Genomic DNA, 19,932 nt, shown 5'->3' on the forward strand with positions numbered 1-19,932 from the left:
GGCAAGGTGATGTCTCTGCCTTTTAAGATGCTGTCTAGGTTTGTCATTGCTTTTCTCCCAAGAAGCAGGCGTCTTTTAATTTTGTGACTGCTGTCACCATCTGCAGTGATCATGGAGCCCAAAAAAGTAAAATCTCTCACTGCCTCCATTTCATCCCCTTCTATTTGCCAGGAGGTGATGGGACCAGTAGCCATGATCTTCGTTTTTTTTATGTTGAGCTTCAGACCATATTTTGCGCTCTCCTCTTTCACCCTCATTAAAAGGTTCTTTAATTCCTCCTCACTTTCTGCCATCAAGGTTGTGTCATCTGCATTTCTGAGGTTGTTGATATTTCTTCCGGCAATCTTAATTCCGGTTTGGGATTCATCCAGCCCAGCCTTTCGCATGATGAATTCTGCATATAAGTTAAATAAACAGGGAGACAATATACAGCCTTTGTCGTACTCCTTTCCCAATTTTGAACCAATCAGTTGTTCCATATCCAGGTCTAACTGTAGCTTCTTGTCCCACGTAGAAATTGGTGTATAGATAATTATAAATCATTGCCCTTTTCCTCTTCCTTTTTATTGACTAGTGTACTAATGTAACTAAGTAAGATACACTGATTCAGGAAGGGGTTTGTGTCAGAATCCTTTGCTAAAATGAAGGGGGGGGGGAACCCTTCATTTTAGCCATGTCTTGAAGTCATTGTGATGTCAGTTGACTGACCGTCAACTGATGTCAGTTGACTGACAGGTAGGCAATCTCATTAGACGAATTCTGATAAGGATCTGACCAGGGTAGCCAAAAGGTTTCCCACCCCTGGTGCATCCTGCAGTTCTGCTTTTTCTGTGAATGGGGCAGACACAGTATGACTTCCCCATTGCATTTAGTTTGGCTTTCTTGAGTGACAATAAACATGTCCATCTGTTGCTGATTCTTGTACTAGCCAAAACTGTTTCATCAATTTGGGAAGTCTAACTATTTTACAGTTGGTCAAAGTTTCCTCTCCTGTAAAGACATGTGTGTGTACATTTAGTTATGGACCAGTTTTATGAGATTTAACAGCAAAAACTATGCCTTACCCCCAATATATAAAACAATCAATCCAGTAATCACAGGGGGGCACATATATCAAGGATGAGGAACCTATGCTTCTCCATGTGTTACTGGATTACAGCTCCTATCATCCCTGACCATTGGCCATGTTGGTTGGGCTGATGGGATTTGGAGTCCTACAAGAACTGGAGGGCCATAGGTAGTCCGTCTTTCATGTAACACTTTTACTTAACTGGTGCAGAAATGGCTTTTAGATGAGCAGAAAAATGCAACTTTGTTTGCAGCCCGTTGTTGTATGTGAAATATTCTTGTACAGCATTAATGAGAATGATAAATAGCTTGACAGGCTGGCCAGGTGGCATGGCTGTGGCATGTAAGGTTGCTGAACAGGAGACCTGGGTATTTGGAGCAAATTTGGGATGCTTGTTTCCCAGGGCTGGCGGAAGTAGAGCATGAAGAGGAGGTGATGTGATTGATCTCTTTAGAAGAAGCTGCCAGCTGGAGTGCTTGCAAACTGCTCCTCCTATTTCTCCTTAAAGTCAAATTGATGGTAGCTTCTGAAAAGAGCTACCATTCACACATTTTTCTAACCATTGAGCTGTAGAGCTGAAAGCACAGTTACTCCTAAAGAGGAGGAACAGCTTATTTAAAGGGTCAGAAAGAGACACATATGGTGAAACAATGGCAGGGAACAGACCCCTGTTCTATGCAGCTGTTCTTTCTAACCTGTTTTTAAAAAATGATTTTGGAGCGGCAATTCATCTTACAAGGGTACATTTTATTTTTCTTATAGTAATTCTCCCTATCAAATATGCAGCCATTTATTTCCCCTCTGGAATTTAAAATGGTATTTTACAACCTCTTACTTCAGTCTAGTTAAAAGTGCTACTTTAATTTTCGAGGGGATTTCTACCCCAGGGTTTTTAAAGTCTTTGTAGTCAAGCAATCATCTAAATTGATGTTATATTTCTAACAAAAAGCTCTTGCATATGTTGTAACACTTCCACCTCCTTCCCTCCCCATTTCACAGTCTCTCATTCCTCTAACCTGTTACTGTGGATGAATTATACATTGTTTTTAGCTCTGCAGTTAGAAAATATATTGTGGTAAAATAATTGAATCTATTACCTGTAGAATTATGGCAGCAATACAAGACAGCATAACTCCCGGCTGTTTGGGAGTGGGAATGCTGTTGACTGAAGGGACTCTTGGGATTGAGTGAGTTTAATATGTCAGTAGGCAGGGGATTTTACAGATAACAGTACCATGTTCTTTGAGTAATACGGGCCTTGAGCAACAGGAACTGCGTGGGAACAATAGGGGTAGAAGAAGCCTCAGGCAGTGCCAGTTAGAACCCCAGAGATTGTGCAGAAATAGCGTGTGTAGGGTTTATTGGAAGGCCAGATATGATACCAACAAATGCTCCCTGCTACTTCGGCAGTATGTGTAAGTTCCTCCTATTTTACACACAATAGATCTTCTGATTTGTTCCATTACTTCCACTATGCTTAGGATTGAGAGTATTTGTAAAAAGTTAAGTGAATCCCTTGGTAGGAACAGGAGGTTCAAATTGAAGAACATTTCTCTGATGAAAATAGGAACGTCCTATTTGATGATGATGATGATGATATTTGTAACCCACCCATCTAACTGGGTTGCCCCAGCCACACTGGGCAGATTCCAACATATAGAAAAACACAATAAAACATTAAACATTAAATAACTTTCCTATAGAGGGCTGCCTTCAGATGGCTCAGGGATCAGATAACTCCATACCCACCAACATTTCTCCTATGAAAATAGGGACGTCCTAAGGAAAAGTGAGGGGTGCGGGTGGCGCTGTGGTCTAAACCACTGAGTTTCTTGGGCTTGTCAATCAGAAGGTCGTGGTTCGAATCTCTGTGATGGGGTGAGCTTCTGTTGCTCGGTCCCAGCTCCTGCCAACCTTGCATTTCAAAAGCATGCCAAAAAGTTCAAGGAGATAAATAGGTACTGCTCCAGCAGGAAGGTAAATGGTGTTTCCGTGCACTGCTCTGGTGCTGGTGTTCCATTGTGGCAGAAGCGGCTTAGTCATACTGGCCACATGACCCGGAAAAATTGTCTGCAGACAAACGCCGGCTCCCTTGGTCTGTAAAGCGAGATGAGCACCGCAACCCCAGAGTCATCTGCGACTGGACTTAACTGTCAGGGGTCATTTACCTTTACCTTTTAAAGGAAAAGTGGGACATTCCAGGATCAAATCAGAAACTGGGACGGCTTCTGTAAATCCAGGACTGTCCCTGGAAAATAGAGACACTTGAAGGGTCTGGGCTCACTTTCCTGAACCACCTTGATCAGTCCATCTTTGTTCAAGAAAAGTGCCCCAGCACTTGCCTACATGGATTTCAGTAGTCAGTAGATCTTATTGTATATCGCCAATGGCCATGACAATGACTACATGGATTGCATTAAGCTATAGCTTGAGATTTCTCTTGATTGATTTTCTTTCTTTCTTTCTTTCTTTCTTTCTTTCTTTCTTTCTTTTTTTAAAAAGTATGTCTGGTTATGTCTAATGGTTAGCTCTAGGCTCACTGAAGTGTGAAAGCACTTATACTAGGAACTGGACTGAGACCACTTCAAATCCATTGTATTGTAAACTTGCTAAAGTGCTTTCAGATAACATGGGCTGAATTCTTTCACATAACTTTCCTGATTTTCTCCCGCTAGCATTTTGCTCTAAAAACCTGTGTGGTAAAAAAAAATCTGTGCAGCTTAGTGTGAAAACCTTTTTTCCTGCCTTTTTTATTTTTTTAGGTGTGAGCTAAAAATAGTTTTCAGTGCCCTGGACAGTCATGCTTATTTTTTTTCAAAATAGTAAAAGCAAATGGGTGCTAAAATCTGTTAAGAGTGTTGTGGTGAATATATACCATATTTCTTTTTTAAAACAAAAATCTTTTTCAGCCATTTCTCACATTCATCTGGTATGATTTTGATCATTTTCAAAAATAGAGACATCTGTACAGAGTATCATCTGTACAGAGTAACAATCCGTAGTAGACTTATACTTTGACCTATAGGCATAGAAACAGTGACATTTCAAATTTAAGTAATTCAGACTTATTTTTTATATATATATTATGTTTTTTCACTATGCACATAAACCATAGACAAAAGCAAATACTTTGAATACAATACTTTGAATTAAGCAATATGAATATAGTGTTTGTTTTTGCATGACCCCACCTTATACTATAGCATTGTTACTATGCATCATATGCCTTTTTTTGCTAAGACCTGATTAATCATTCTGGCTGCTGTTATGGATCATCACACACACACACACACACACACACACACACACACACCATGGCAAGGGGTCCTTGTGACTAGTGTAATCTGTGTAAAGAGGCTTACTATTTTGATTGCCCATGCAAATGCCTCACCTTCCTGAGAGATGTTGGCATAGAAGCTTTCCACTCAAAAGAGTCAATCTACATGATAAGACCTCTTAATACGTTATGACAGGGTTGACTGAAGTTCCTTCCATGCAGAACTTAATGAATGAATGACTGTAGTGAATGAGGCAACCCCCATGACTGATTTAGAACACCGGTGCAGATTTTTTGTGTGAATGTCCATGCTGGTCTACAAAACCAAAGCTGCATGTAAAACCAGATAGAATAGTCTCTTAGAGTAACTAGTGTGATTACAAACTATTAGTGTAGCAGACTGGTATAAGTGAATTAGAGGATTGCTACGTATTCTTTAGTAGAAAATGCCCTAACTCCCAGATAAGGAAGATTTGTCCATATCTGAGAAGGTAATCCGAACTCAGGCTGCTTACTGTCTATCAATATTAGGAAAGAAGGAGGCAGAGAAGCTGCTTGGAGTTGGGATTTTATTTTTAAACATGAATTTCCATATTCACATGCTAGTGAATGCAAAAAGGAGGAAAATTTGAATGTGTAAAAGCTATAAAAAAGGGGGGGGGGAATCTGGCTGCTCTTACAAGATCATATTTTCGCTTCAACAACTTAACCTTGGGTCTCCTTTGTCTCTTTTTCTGCTGAAAAGGTCTCATTCGATTGCAAGAGCTTATTAAGGCTCCATCGCGGTACAACCTGCGACTAAAAATCCGCCAGTTACCAGCTGACACAAAGGATGCAAAGCCCTTGCTCAAGGAGATGAAAAGAGGCAAGGAATTCCACGTCATCTTTGACTGCAGTCATGAAATGGCAGCAGGCATTTTGAAACAGGTAATTACACCCCTTTCCTAAATACAACACTAAGATAAGGCAGAGACGGTATTGAAGCGAAGGCTTGGGAAACCTGGTTATGATGATGGAACCCAGTTAGCAGTAACTAGAGTTATTGTCACGGCACATGAAACATTGACTCTGGAATGGTCAGCCTGTGGCCCCTAGTGCTGCACAAGGCCCTCTACTTAATTTCATGAAGCCCTTGCCCTAATTTCAAAAGCCTTCTGTCAGTGATTAGTTCAGACCTCTGGAAAGAGCAGTCTATTGTTCCTCCAGCAGCCTGCTGGGTGGGGAGCAGTTGAGAGCGATAGTGTGTGTGGGTGGGGAGAGAATCAGAAAGACAGCCGACAGAGGTGGCAGAAAAGAGAGTAGCCTGAGCCACCTTTGGTTTGGTGCCCCATGTGTCTTCTGCCCCATCTATTGATTAGTATATGGACCCCAGCAGGTTGCCCCAGAGGGAATGTAGTTCTCAATCATTCCAGGGTGCAGTCTGATGGCACATGAGGCCACCACTTTGTTGAAGTCTGGATCTATGCCTGGATAGGAGACTGCAATATAAAGGTGTGATATAAAAGTAAGAAAGCAAAGAAACAAATATATGGTTTCCTGTCCCTGCACTAAACCCATGCCAAAAGCAAACCAAGGGAAAAGGAAAACATTCATTCCTCAAATGGCTCTTGAATTCCAAACCATAATATACAGGAAAGGTGCCTCTATATGCTACCAGAAGTATTCTAATAACGTGGATTGTTTACTTTAGTCTGGCAGGCTGCTACCCTAGAGTAAAACCTCCTGATTTATTTTCACCTCTTCTTCTTCCGATCGTTGTTATGTAAAGCTTCAATATATCTAAATTGGTGTGGTCAGATTGCTTGCACTCCACAGTTTCATCTGTTTGGATGTGGTCAGCGTTCACCAAGAACCTCTCCCCAGTCACATCATAACAACAGCAGTACTTTAAAATGTTGGCACCACAGAGAGTTCCAAGTGAAGAGGAGAACATTTCTAGGAGGTCAGAACCTAAAAGCACTGAGAAAGTATTATGGTCTTTAATATAGATCCAATATTGGGACATGTGCAGGCTCCAGAGTGCCTTGTATGTGGTAAGGGTGTTTTCGAAAACAGGTCCACACCATGACATTGGTGAACTGGATCCCATACTGACTTGCCCACTAGAAGGCAGAACTATTTCCACCTGGGCTTGAAGTGAGTGACACTGCTGGAGGAGAGCAATGTAAACCTTAAGCTCTTCATTCAAATTAGCAGGACAGATTTATTTGGGCTGGGTCTGAGTCACGTGTCAACCTAAGTCTTGGTGTTTTCTACAAAATAGTTATTCACAAACTCACAAAATGTGCATTACCTTGGTTTTATTATGATATCTCATTTATTGGACATGGTAGTCTGCTCTAGCACAGAAGTTTGTATCTTGCAAAGAGGTGGGTAAATATGTGCACCTTTCCTTTCCTTGAAGCTTTTGTTTGGAGACTGCCATTGTTCAACCACCTGAGCAGTGGAGATGGAAACTAATGAAAACTTACTTTGTCTCCTCTGTCCCCTGGTCTTACTTGTGTTCATAAATACAGGTGAGATCTTAACTTTTTAGTCTGTTCATGGGAGGAGAATTGTGCTCATGGAAGGGATCCTCTCAGTGGTTCTGCCTCTGTTCACAGATCAAAAAGTTAAGATCAAAGCCATACTTTTGTTGGATTGCAGCCTAAAAGTGCAACAAAAATTGCTGATGTCGTTTGAATATTCATACGCTTTAAAACACTTGAGTCCAGAGTGTTTACTAGTTTTGTGCTAGCTAAAAACCCAGCAACCTGAACAATAAGTTAGTCCATCAGCCAAGTTGCATTATTTATAATGGACCAATAGGTTGTAGGTGAGCAGCAACTGTGGCTTTTATTAGTTTCTCTGTCAGCAAAAACAGCCCTGTACTATATAAGTATTAGAGCAAAGTGGAACCCTGGCTTTATCACTCCCATCTCCTTTACACAGTAAAAAGATTTTCTTTGCTGAATTATCTCTTTCCCATCTTGCTTATTAATGGCAAGGATTTGTTCTGCCTAATGCTCCAAATATACAAAACCAATTCTCAGGCTACTTCCTTGAGCAGATCAGGAACATTGACTTGAATATATGCAGCCATGGATTTACTTTTCTTAGGAGTGCACTTTTTGCATATGAATTATTTTGTTAAATATTTCTTTTCTTTCCCTCTTGATACTTGAAGCACTCTAGTTCATTTAATAACACAAGTGTCTGTGTCTTTTTAAAAATTAGGCTTCGGCACTGATATGCAAAGTGCCCCCATACCTTGCCACCCGTATTTGAGTTGATTATGTGTGTAACAGCATGATGAGAGTTTCATATTCTGAATCCATGCTACATATATTTTGCAATGAAGAGCACTGCAATGCATTCAGCTGGCAAAGGACCAGATGAAGGCGGTTGCATTTTAATACTCCTATTTATTTTCACACATCTTATGCAAGTTGCCTTTAAGACTCAGTGGTGTTGTCTAGAACCAAGCCTTGCATTCCCCCAAGCCTCTGGTGTAGGAAAAGAGAAGAACAAACACTGCTCTCTTCCTTGACTTCCTTGGAGCATGAGGTGGCATAGTATAAATGCCTACTCTGAGTTGCCCCCTCTCATGCTCCAAGGTCTTTGATGTGGGGAGAAAGATGCAAAAATTCTGCTACAACTTTGCTCTGGAATCTCAAAGCAAGCAAATTAGCAGCCTTTCCTGACCTCGCCTTCTCCGTTGAAATCTTAAGAGGCTTGTGAGCCAGAGGTCTAATGTGTGCCTGGGGTATGACTGGACTGCGTCTTACCTCTAGCCCACCTACCCATGTGGGTAGGTGAGAACATTACCCTTTCCATCTGCTGTAGCTTAAGAGCCAGAAAGTGGCAGTCTGATGCACTTGCATGTTTGTAATGGAGAATGAAGCCCACTCTGGGATTTGGATACAAAATGGAATAGACTTCCCTACCCCTAATCTATATGTGGTGTACATTCCCATCACTGTGTAGCAGTCCTAGATGCTGATTTTTCAACCCTTCCTCTTAATTCTTAAAAATCCATATCAGAAGATTAAAGTTATTAGCCACAAAGCGTGGTGCTGATAACACCAAGATTGCAGGTTTGAACCCTGTATGGGGCAGCTGCATATTCCTGAATTGCAGGGGGTTGGATCAGATGATCCTCAGGGTCCCTTCCAACTCTACAATTCTATGATTACTTACCAAACAAAGAAGATGGGTACAGTGAGGCTTCAGGGATATGCTTTTAGCCCCAGCCTCTGAGGTCACACCAATTTCCCCAGATTCTCACATGTTTAGGCTGCAGCAGGGAGCCTCAGGGAGCTGTGAAGGTGTTCAACCTAAACTAATGAAGTAAGAACCACAGGACTTTGGCAGCAGGGCTGAAAGTGCTGCCCTGTTGTATCAGTGTTCTCTTTTGATAAACAAGGCCTGAAATAGGCTGTTCTTTGTGCTTCTGTTTGATTGAACAGAACAGCCTTAATTCCTCTGAGGAGCTGCCCTGTTTGGTGATCTTTCAGGCATTCTTCTCTGTTTTGCCCGTCTGCCCCGCGGAGGGAAAACACTGCAGAGAGAAGGTGTGACTCAGTCACAGGGATGAAGCAAGGTGCCTTCCTGATTCTTGTCATTCAAGACTCATCAGCGCTATTTTGTGTACCTCTTTACAGATTTATTTAGCTTCAATTTAGCTCATATATTCACAATAGCTCTTCTTATTTTCATCCATTTGTCTACATGACACCATCTTGGTGGATGAAGGAAGTTAGTTCTGACCACGGCAACATTAGATTCAGTCTCACTTATTAATCCGAGAAATGATTATGGAAAATCTAAACTGCACAGCTGAAGCTGATGTGCTGCTTAGAAAGATTTGGAAATAACACCGGGGAGTTGGAAAGTAGCCCTGGTGCTTTATATGAGCCATCAATGCTTTAAAAATGTGCCTGCAGTGCTTGAAGCTTAAGTGCTGCTTGTGGGGTAGGGTGTTGAAGTGTTCTGTGTTTGCTGCCAGCCTTCAACCTCCCTTTTAATTGAGTAATATTGTTCACTTGGAGTAACTCTACATTTTTCTCATTACGTATCCTTTCTGGTGAAGACGTATAATAAATACAATTAATGGAACCATTCTCGATTCAGATTTTTGGTTGGCAACTGAAAGCTCCCATTAATATGTAAAACTGTAAGCTTCTTTCACATTTGCAGCCCTAAACAGTTCGCTAATAATCTTTCTATCAGCAGATTTGCTTCATAAATTCCTTTAATAGCAAGTAATCTGCTCCAACTGCTAAGGAATGATTTGCTTGACCTAATTTTAATATGATTCCAGCCCTATAGTTTCATCCCAATGGTATTCTTCAAAAAGCCTTTCATTATTCATATAGGTGTGATTAAAAGCAATGCTATGTGTAACCTTAGAAATATTAAAAGCAATGTTATGTAACTTTAAAATAATAATAATAATGTGTGTGTTTGATTCCCCCCCTTTCCTTTAGGCTTTAGCAATGGGAATGATGACAGAATACTATCATTACATCTTTACCACATTGGTAAGTAGCTTATAGGAATCTGCTGGCGGTCTCAGACAAAGGCCTTTGGTTTCTTAATTATATTGCTTGACAAAGTGAAAGTGGTCTCTCAGGAACAGAAGAGAAAGAAGTACTGAGTGTTTTCTCCTCTTGATTTTGATAAGTTGCAGCGGAAGCTCTGGAGGATGGTTTAATTAATGTTCATAAGTATTATTCTGGAAAACTGACACTCCTTGCGACGAAATTGGAGGGCAGAACTGATTTTACAGTTTTGCAGACAGTTATTTGTTCTGGAGAAACACACAGCATGCAGTTCAGAATGAGCAGATCACTTCTCCCTTCTTTTTGGAGGAGACTTGTTTGATCCTATTTGTTTTGCAATAAAAAAATGTTTGTCAACACCTGGGAACATTTCCGGTTTTTAGACAGCTTGTTGTATTTTGGCTCTTGTAATTAGATGGGGGAAAGTTCTATCTGAATAGGAATAGCTTTGGTCCCCTTTGTAAACCTGGTAGCCACTTGAAAGAATAGACAGGAGCACGGAGGAAAGTCTCTAACCATTTGCCTCCCTAAGTCATAATGAGATCGTGCCAAAAATCTGCATTCTAGCTTTCTTGCATTCCAGTTTTTGCCCCACACCCTTAGAGGAACTCACCAACATACAGGCAGGACTTGGAGCTCACAAACAACCAGAAAACTGCAGTTGTTAGGCTTTTAATAGATATACATTATAGGAAACAGAGGAGACTCTTGGAGTCCCATGGACTGCAAGAAGATCAAACCTATCCATTCTGAAGGAAATCAGCCCTGAGTGCTCACTGGAAGGACAGATCGTGAAGCTAAGGCTCCAGTACTTTGGCCACCTCCTGAGAAGAGAAGACTCCCTGGAAAAGACCCTGATGCTGGGAAAGATTGAGGGCACAAGGAGAAGGGGATGACAGGGGACGAGATGGTTGGATAGTGTTCTCGAAGCTACCAGCATGAGTTTGACCAAACTGCGGTAGGCAGTGGAAGACAGAAATGCCTGGCGTGCTCTGGTCCATGGGGTCACGAAGAGTAGGACACGACTAAACGACTAAACAACAACAACAATAGGAAACAGAACAGCAATCCTGAAAGTTTTGCAATAGTTTCTAGATCCATTCAAAGGGTTTTCACATTTGAAACCTGAAATTCTGCCTGCATCCAGAGTGTCCGATGGAGCATTCCTTCCTGTGTGGGGAAGGGCCATTGCTCAGTGGTAGAGCATCTGCTTTCCATGTGGAAACTTCATTCCCTTGCCTCTCCAGGTAGGGCTGGGAGGAACTCCACCTGAAACCTTGGAGAGTCGCTGCCAGTCAATGTAGACAGTCGTGAGGAAGAGATACCAATGGCAAAAGGCAGCTCATAGTCCCATGCACCCAATGAGGCTTGTATTGTGTGGAAAGAATGAGAAGACTAGAAAGGGACATGCATCCTCATTCCAGTTAGCAGCCTTCTGCTGTCAAGCAGCATTTGTTGGTTTTGATATGTCTGTGGAGGAGAGGCAGAGTGGAGGGGAGAGAGAAGCCTAGGAGATTAAAGTGGATTTCAAAATGAGCCACTTTCAGATGCTGCTGCTGCTGCTGCTGCTGTAAATGTCAGCCGTCTGCTGCATACTTTATCGGCACAGATTTCTTCTGGATGTTCCTGCTGGAGATCCCGAGTGATCCAGCGGTTAAGCCCAAAATAATGGCAAGAAGGCAGTTCTATGGCTGATTGGACCAAGCCTAGTAAACTGGCTTGCTGGAAGTCTGTCTCTCTGAGTTCCTTCGAAGAAAGAGCAAGGGGCCAGGCCAACCCATAAATGAATCGAATAAATAATAAAATAAACATGCCATAAAAGTTCTGCACTTCAGGATCAGACTTCTGGACTAATTACATATCCCCATTTGCTAATTAGGTCTCGGGAGCAGGCTGGTGGGAGGGTGGGTGTTTTCCCCCCTGAAGAATTGAATGTAAACTTCAGCAGTTGACAACTGAGGATAATTTGGGACATGCCAAGAGATGATAGATTTTTATGCTCAGTGGAGCCATGTAACTTCTATCACTTTTTGGCTCCTCTGCTTTATTAATTACTTCTTACCTGACACAGCGAAAGTCGTGTCCAATAAATTTTCTAGTCACGCTGTTTAGCTGTGCTGTTTGGAAGTGTACTTTCCCATGATTGATTTGGAGCCTAATGTAATAGCTCATTAATTCTCTGAACTGTTGTGCATATTTATTATAGTTTTGAGTAAACAGGAATGTGTTTAAATTACATAATTATTTATGCTATTGTCCAAGGTAGTCTGGAAGCCACCCAAAATTTAAAAAGTCAGGGGGGTTGGAAAAGAACTTTGGGGCATTATTTCAAGCAGTTCTGCACCTAGCCAAACCTGTTTCCCTATGCTGTGGGGAAAATTTGCCACTTCCTATCATGTCATGGTCATGCCATCTCTTAAATTGTTATTGAGAAGTACTAGACACTTTTGCACATTCACTTCTGTTCTCTCCTCCTAAAACACTATAGTCAGGAAGATGGACTATAGTCAGGAAGATGGACTAAGTCAAACTATATATGGTAGTGTGGGTATGCATACTGGAAGATTAATGTGTGATTGGACTATATCTTGCCAGATAGGTAATTAGGTCTTGGCACTTTTCAGCTGTGTGATAATACTGTATAATTCTTACTGCTTCTTCTCTCCCCCCCACCAACTAAATAGTGTCTTAAAACAAAGGTGGAAGGGCAGCTCAGTGTTTTGGAAAGTCACTGTGCATTGTAGCATAGACCCAGAAGAAGCATCTACGTGACCTAGTCACATTGTGAAAAATGATACTATAAACTCTAATTGGAATTTGGAATGTTAACTATCTCTGAGATTAGCTTGGGTTCTTGCATTAACAATGAACAATTAATCATATGCCACTGTCTTGGGGGGGGGGGCGCTACTGCTGTCCCTTCTCTCGTTCTCTCTCTCTCTGTGTGCATGTGTGCACTGGTCTGTCTGTCTGTCTGTCTGTCTGTCTCTCCCTGCCTTTTACTGAATAAATAAGTGCATCTTGTTTGATCCCTGCCAAAGCACTGCTGCTTCAGAAACTAGTAACAAAATTTCAGTCTTTGGCATGAAAAGTAAAAATTCACAGTTCCCATACAAAGGCTAAATTTTTGTCCAGTTAATAGAAGTGGACATTCTTGCCTGTTGAAATCAAGCAGGTGCCTTCACTGCTCTCTTTTTATTTTGTTGATATGTTACCCGTTTTCCATATCTACGCTGAACAAACTAGTTACTTGGTTTGCATACGTCTTGGTTTGCAAAGTTTTGGATTACAAACATGTCCAACCCGGAAGTGCATGCCCCAGTTTGCAACCTTTTTTTGGATTACAACCCATTTTTGGGGGGAGGATTACGAACAAATTTTTTTTGGAGGCCCTATTGGTGAAAGCGCGCCTTGGGTTACAACCTGTTTTGGTTTACAAATGGACCTCCGGAACAGATTATGGTTGTAAACCAAGGTACCACTGTATGTAGCCCTATTCAGGTATTCTCCCTCACACAATTGACAATCTTGTGAGTGGCAGTATGTTGCAAAAAAAGGGCAATATGGTTCTGCTTGTGAATTTGTAGATTTTAGCACTGGAGAAAATTTGTTGAACTTGGGTCTTTCTATTATTTTCCTGGATATAATATCTGATATCTGACAAACCACTGAAAACAGGCTTATTAAAGCAGAAAAGCCTAACGTTTGCCTAATTCAGGTTTATGGAATGTTAGTAAACAATGGAGTATGCAGCTCACTGACTTTGCTTGACTTTTCCACATATTGTTAATAGCTATTCAGGTTCGTTTGGGCTCTCAGTGCAGATGTAGGTAATCAGAAGCAGTATAAATTAGTCATTTATTTTCATGTACATGTAACGTTGTTGGCAATTAATTCAATGCACAATATTCTGGACTTTTTGAGCACTGTTTATTATTCTAAAGTCACCATAATTGCAATGGAGAGGGCAATAAATACTTGTTTGAATGGAAAAGATTCAGGATGTGTCATAGCAACTACAAATGTCCATCCTTTCTTCTCTTCCTTCAGGACCTCTTTGCTCTTGATGTGGAGCCATATCGGTATAGTGGGGTTAACATGACTGGATTCAGGATTTTGAATACAGAAAACAGCCAAGTGGCATCCATCATTGAAAAGTGGTCCATGGAACGATTACAAGCACCTCCAAAGCCTGATTCAGGTTTGCTGGATGGATTTATGACGGTAGGAGCACAATCTACAGTTTAGTTCATGTGGACCTACAAATGTTTTAGAATTTCAACCTTCCCTTTAGCTGTATATTTGGTTTTATTACACATTTCCTTCTCAATGCTTTATTTTGCTTTCTTCAACAAGATGCCTCATCTCTCAGTCTGTGATATCTGAGAAGTGAAGCTGAGCAAATCACATGAAGTATATATCAGAGTGTTTGGCCTGAATCATGCAACTCGTTGTGGAAGCACCAGATACTAGGATTAGAATTTCATTGTAGTACATATATATTTTAAAAGAGGGTTGTGGGATCTGTTTTTAGGAGGCTTCATGTAATCTGCCAGGAAAATTTGGCTTTTAAGTTTCTGTTGTAATTTATCTGGGTCTGAGTTAACTTCTATTGATGTGAAATGGGGGTTTACTTTCATACTGTTAAACTTTCGTGATGGCCAGATGACTACAAATAAACAAAACTACTAAGATTGGAAGGATGAGGTTTAGTACTGGCATGTGGGCACAGAAGTATTGGCTGCCTTTATTTTTCTTAGAAGGCTCCACAGGAATGACACTGAGTGATGGAATTAAAAAATGGTGCCTCTGATCCAGCAATTTTCCAGGGGGGCTGCCTTCTTTCACACACACCTTGCAGCATTCTCAAAATTCAAGCTGGGCTCTTCCTTAAGGGGTACATAAATATTGTGGTGGTGACAATGAGGGAACAGAAGAGTTTTCATCCATCCTTCATTTAAATCACAGTAAATATCTAATAGATGGCCATGAAACTCTTGTGGTTACGTTCCACACAATAAGCACAACAGCACTGAATGTGCTATCTGGAGGAAATATCATATTTCTCCAGGTGTAATATAGGTGTGAATGATTGATGGGGGTTGCACTGGTAACATGGACATAGGTGCACCCTCACACATGCGCACACTGACAAAACATTGGCATAGTCTTCTATTTTAGATTTGACTTCTTTCAATCTTAGTATATACTTTGCTGCATTGGGTTTTTGAAAGAGGGTAAGATTTTGTAATTTAGCATTTAAGTCTCTACATTTGCAAAAAGAAAGAAAGAAAGAAAGAAAGAAAGAAAGAAAGAAAGAAAGAAAGAAAGCAAAGCAGGGGGGAAGTGAAACTTTTGCTTACTAGATAAAGGGTCATTGTCAACACTGGGAGCATTCCCATTTGTTTAATGCAGTGGGCTTATATTGCTTATACATTTCATGTTCTCTTTTTCTCCTGATATTGTAAGGCAATAGGAATCTCGGCGCAGTTCCTTGTGTCTGAAAGAAAGACCCATTATTGGTGGTGCTAACACAGTCATTTGTCACTATATAAGATTCTAGAGCTTATGCATTTTCCCCTTGGCTTTATCTCTGAGCTATAGTAGGAAATAAAGAAAAAAGGAATTGGATTCGTTTATGAAGTCTCATGGCTCAGTTAACCCCTTTAATTGGTTCCTAGGAGCTATCATCTGAGTCCATCTATTCAGCTGCACTGTAATGAATGTTTTGCGCTTTCTGGGCAAGTAGGGTGGCAGTGGTGTAAGGGAGAATTTCCAAAGTTGCTTTGTTAGATGTTCCTCTTGGCTATCAAAAGCTTATCTTCAAATCTATTGCTGACAGTGTGGCAGCAGCCAGTGGGCTTTGCTGTGCCACAAGTTATGGATTATTCTCCTGTTACTAGCTGTAGGTCTCTCTTTCAGGGAAAGGAGTCCAGGGAGCCACAATCAGATGAGCTCCTCCTGCACTCCTGGCTCTTCATTATAGAACAATATGGGAGCTAACATGAGATGCATTGTAGTGGAACAGTGCTGTTTCTTTCATGTGAACTGTCCATTCATCTCATGGGGGCAGAGGGAGTCCAGTTGCACTTTGTCGTTGTCAGATGAAGTGCTTTGTTTACAATTCACTCACCCTTTTTATGAGGAAACATATGACGCTCTCTGATGTCTGCATTCCAGAAAGGTTTGGTTCTGCCTCATTATATTAGAAAGTACATAGGAAGCAACCCTATACCAGGTTAGACTGTTGATCCATTTAGCTCAGTACTGTCTGTGTGAGTCTCTCCAGGGTTTCATAATGGGGGTCTTTCCCAGCCCCACCTGGAGATGCTGGGGGCTTGAACCTCAGGTCTTCTGAATGCAGAGATCAGATGCTCTCCCATTGAGCCATGACCCTTAAGTGTCAAAACTTAAGTGATTCCAAGTTACTTTTTGTTTAGACTAGGCAGGGGCGAGTAGAGAAGAGTCAAATGCCACCAGCCTTTTACACACAGTGGCTTTTTATATAGCATTGAATTTGTTCTAGATAAAATGTACTCTTTAAACATTTCCAACAAGGTGCTTGCCCTGTTCTTAAAGCAATGCAAAGGGTTTAGCAAGATCTTATCAGATTAGGATTATTTTTTTGGTGGGGCGGGGATTTTTCTTCTTACAGCTATAACAAAGAAGCACTATTACTGTGACAGAAAAGAGCTAAAATGCTGCCGCTAGGGACCTAAGTCTTGATGGAAATTCAAGAAAATGGTTTGCAACTAGGATTTTCAAGCTAATTTGCCATGGACAAATTGCTTAAACACTTTCGTCATGTCTCTGATTCCCCCAACCACTGCAGTCGTATACAAACACTTATTCAATCTACCTCACAGCATGTCTGAGAGATTAATTAGCCAATGCTGGTATGATACTTAGAAAATCTAAACCGCTGCATCATTATTAATAAGGAAGTCAGAGAAATTGTCATGCTTCCAACTGCTGTCTAACTATAGAGCTGTAACCAGAAATAACTTTTTGAATTAAAATGTGAATTCTATATATTCAGTAGAACTGTTTTCTGGAGAATAAAAAGCAATTGGAAGAATATAAAGGAAAATGAAGAGTGAACAATAACCATGTTTGTGCAGTTCGAACAACACGTATGAAACTTGATATTCTCTAATCTGGCCACCTCTAAAGAAGGTGGAATTAATTCACCTCTGCAAAAAATGTTAAGTCTAGTTGGCTTGACCTCAGTGTTTCTAAGCACCCATTTCTATACATGTGAGGCCATTCAGGATCTCATAATGTATTTTATAAGTGAAATTGCTAATTTCAGTATCAAAGGGCATCCTTTTTCTGTCCATCAGTGAGTGGAATCTATTGCAAGAACAGTGCCCTGTGGGGTACTATCTATACATAATATATCCAGCAGTTTAGGATGCACTCTGTAAATATAAATTATTATTAGACCATGTTTCCAATTTAATTGGGACATGCTAAATCAAGAAAGTTGTTTTAATTTCATGTCTCCTGGGAAACTGATTTAGCTTAATGATACCGATGGCTGCTTATTTGGAACAATATTAGCATAAAAATCTGCCTAATGGGTGTGCATTTAGCTAGTGCCAATTAGTTAAATGTCACTTAGCCAGGTGTTAATAGGTATAAAATTCTGACATCTGGACACATGGAAAGATACCAAATCAAAATTAAGGTTAGATATTTTTATGAACAGTCTGGCCGATTCTGTCATTAATTTTTTTTTTTAAAAATGGGACAGAATCAATTTTCATTAAACCTCTAATCTCCATGGACAGTGTTTGTTCTTCCAAAAGGTTAGCCAGTAAACTCTAGCACCTGTCCCAAAGTGGAGGCCATTGTGCTGATACAGGACATCATGGCCATGTGAGAGGGTTCTCCCTCTCCTGACCTGGACAGGTGATGGGTGCTTATAACCTTGATTAGCCTAATCGTGTGGGGGCAGGAGGTGGGGAGTTGCTTCCCCACACAACCCCAGAGCCAGTGTGGTGTAGTGGTTAAGAGCGGTGGACTCGTAATCTGGTGAACCGGGTTCGCGTCTCTGCTCCTCCACATGCAGCTGCTGGGTGACCTTGGGCTAGTCACACTTCCTTGAAGTCTCTCAGCCCCACTTACCTCACAGAGTGTTTGTTGTGGGGGAGGAAGAGAAAGGAGAATGTTAGCCGCTTTGAGACTCCTTCGGGTAGTGATAAAGCGGGATATCAAATCCAAACTCTTCTCTTCTTCTTCTTGTGTTAATAGCTTCAGGGTCTTATAGGAGCACAGGCATAGTTTGCTTGTGTATAATGTACAGTTGTCCGCAGCATTCAACTTTATGCGCGGGGACATTTTCTATCCATGGAAATTCATTTTTGTATGTAGATCACCCTTGTAGGAACTTTTCTGTAACATAGTTGCGGTGCTGCTCACAATCAGTCAGTGTATCAAGTTTATCGATGAAAGAAAGCTTATGCAAAACTGCATCCCATTCACGAAGGATGATGCAGTAAACAGTGTTGCACACAAAGTACAATATAAAAACCAATACAAATGAATTCATTGGGTCATAGCCCTAAATAAATTTGACGTGTTACATTTTCCTTCCCTTTTGAGGAAAGATAGGTAGACCATGCAGCTAGTAAATCATTGGGGTTTCTCTTTAAAATGTACATAATTATGGCTGTGGTAGAGAACTTAACATTTCCCAACATATAAAGCAGTTATGAATCTACATGGGTAATGCCTTTTTTTTTTTTTTTTAAATGAATGTTGCATGCTTACATTGATTCTTGGCAGCACATCCAGGTTTTACGCCTTTCCTACTAATTTATTTGTTGTCATTTACAACCAGAAGTGATATATTTATCCCTCTTCTCCTAAGCAATCACATATTGTCTATCAAATCCCACTAGGGGCGCCTTGAAAGATGGCTGCTAATAACATCTTGTCCAGCTTGCAAGAGGTAATTAGAGGCTGATATGGGGAGTACATCAGCCTCCCTTCGTCTTTTCAGGGAAGGAAAAGACGCTGCCTCACCTGCTGTTACCATAAATCACCCCCGAGTCCGGATGAAGGAGGGCCAGATGAACTGCACTCCAGGGTCAGATGAACTGCACTCCAGGGCCAGATGAACTGCATCCAAGAGTATTAAAAGAACTGGCAGATGTGATCTCAGAACCACTGGCAGTCATCTTTGAGAATTCCTGGAGAACAGGCGAAGTCCCGGCAGACTGGAGGAGGGCAAATGTTGTCCCTATTTTCAAAAAGGGGAAAAGAGAGGACCCAAATAATTACCGCCCAGTCAGTCTGACATCAATACCAGGGAAGATTCTGGAGCATGGATTTCTGAAAAATAAGTCATGTCAGACTAACCTGATCTCGTTTTTTGACAGAATTACAAGTGGATGTAGCCTACCTTGATTTCAGCAAGGCATTTGACAAGGTGCCCCATGATATTCTTGTAAAGAAGCTGGTAAAATGCGGTTTTGACTATGCTACCACTCAGTGGATTTGTAACTGGCTGACTGACCGAACCCAAAGGGTGCTCATCAATGGTTCCTCTTCATCCTGGAGAAGAGTGACTAGTGGGGTGCCACAGGGTTCTGTCTTGGGCCCGGTCTTATTCAACATCTTTATCAACGACTTGGATGATGGACTCAAGGGCATCCTGATCAAATTTGCAGATGACACCAAACTGGGAGGGGTGGCTAACACCCCAGAGGACAGGATCACACTTCAAAACGACCTTGACAGATTAGAGAACTGGGCCAAAACAAACAAGATGAATTTTAACAGGGAGAAATGTAAAGTATTGCACTTGGGCAAAAAAAATGAGAGGCACAAATACAAGATGGGTGACACTTGGCTTGAGAGCAGTACATGTGAAAAGGATCTAGGAGTCTTGGTTGACCACAAACTTGACATGAGCCAACAGTGTGACGCGGCAGCTAAAAAAGCCAATGCAATTCTGGGCTGCATCAATAGGAGTATAGCATCTAGATCAAGGGAAGTAATAGTGCCACAGTATTCTGCTCTGGTCAGACCTCACC

The 19,932-nt window shown here is 41.1% G+C and overlaps 1 protein-coding gene across 4 annotated transcripts in view; it reads left to right on the forward strand.

The window, feature by feature from the left end:
* The window catches only part of GRIK2 (glutamate ionotropic receptor kainate type subunit 2), a 441,474-nt gene that overhangs the window by 179,506 nt on the left and 242,036 nt on the right, over window positions 1-19,932 (forward strand). For all 4 annotated transcript variants that reach the window (XM_080999936.1, XM_080999933.1, XM_080999935.1 and 1 more), the window contains exons 5-7: window positions 5,092-5,273; window positions 9,815-9,868; window positions 13,940-14,113. In XM_080999936.1, coding sequence (XP_080856062.1) covers window positions 5,092-5,273; window positions 9,815-9,868; window positions 13,940-14,113 — 410 coding nt within the window. The remainder of the gene's footprint in view (window positions 1-5,091; window positions 5,274-9,814; window positions 9,869-13,939; window positions 14,114-19,932) is intronic.

Source organism: Podarcis pityusensis (assembly GCF_964106645.2).
Source record: "Podarcis pityusensis genome assembly, chromosome: 3".
Lineage (NCBI taxonomy): Eukaryota > Metazoa > Chordata > Lepidosauria > Squamata > Lacertidae > Podarcis > Podarcis pityusensis.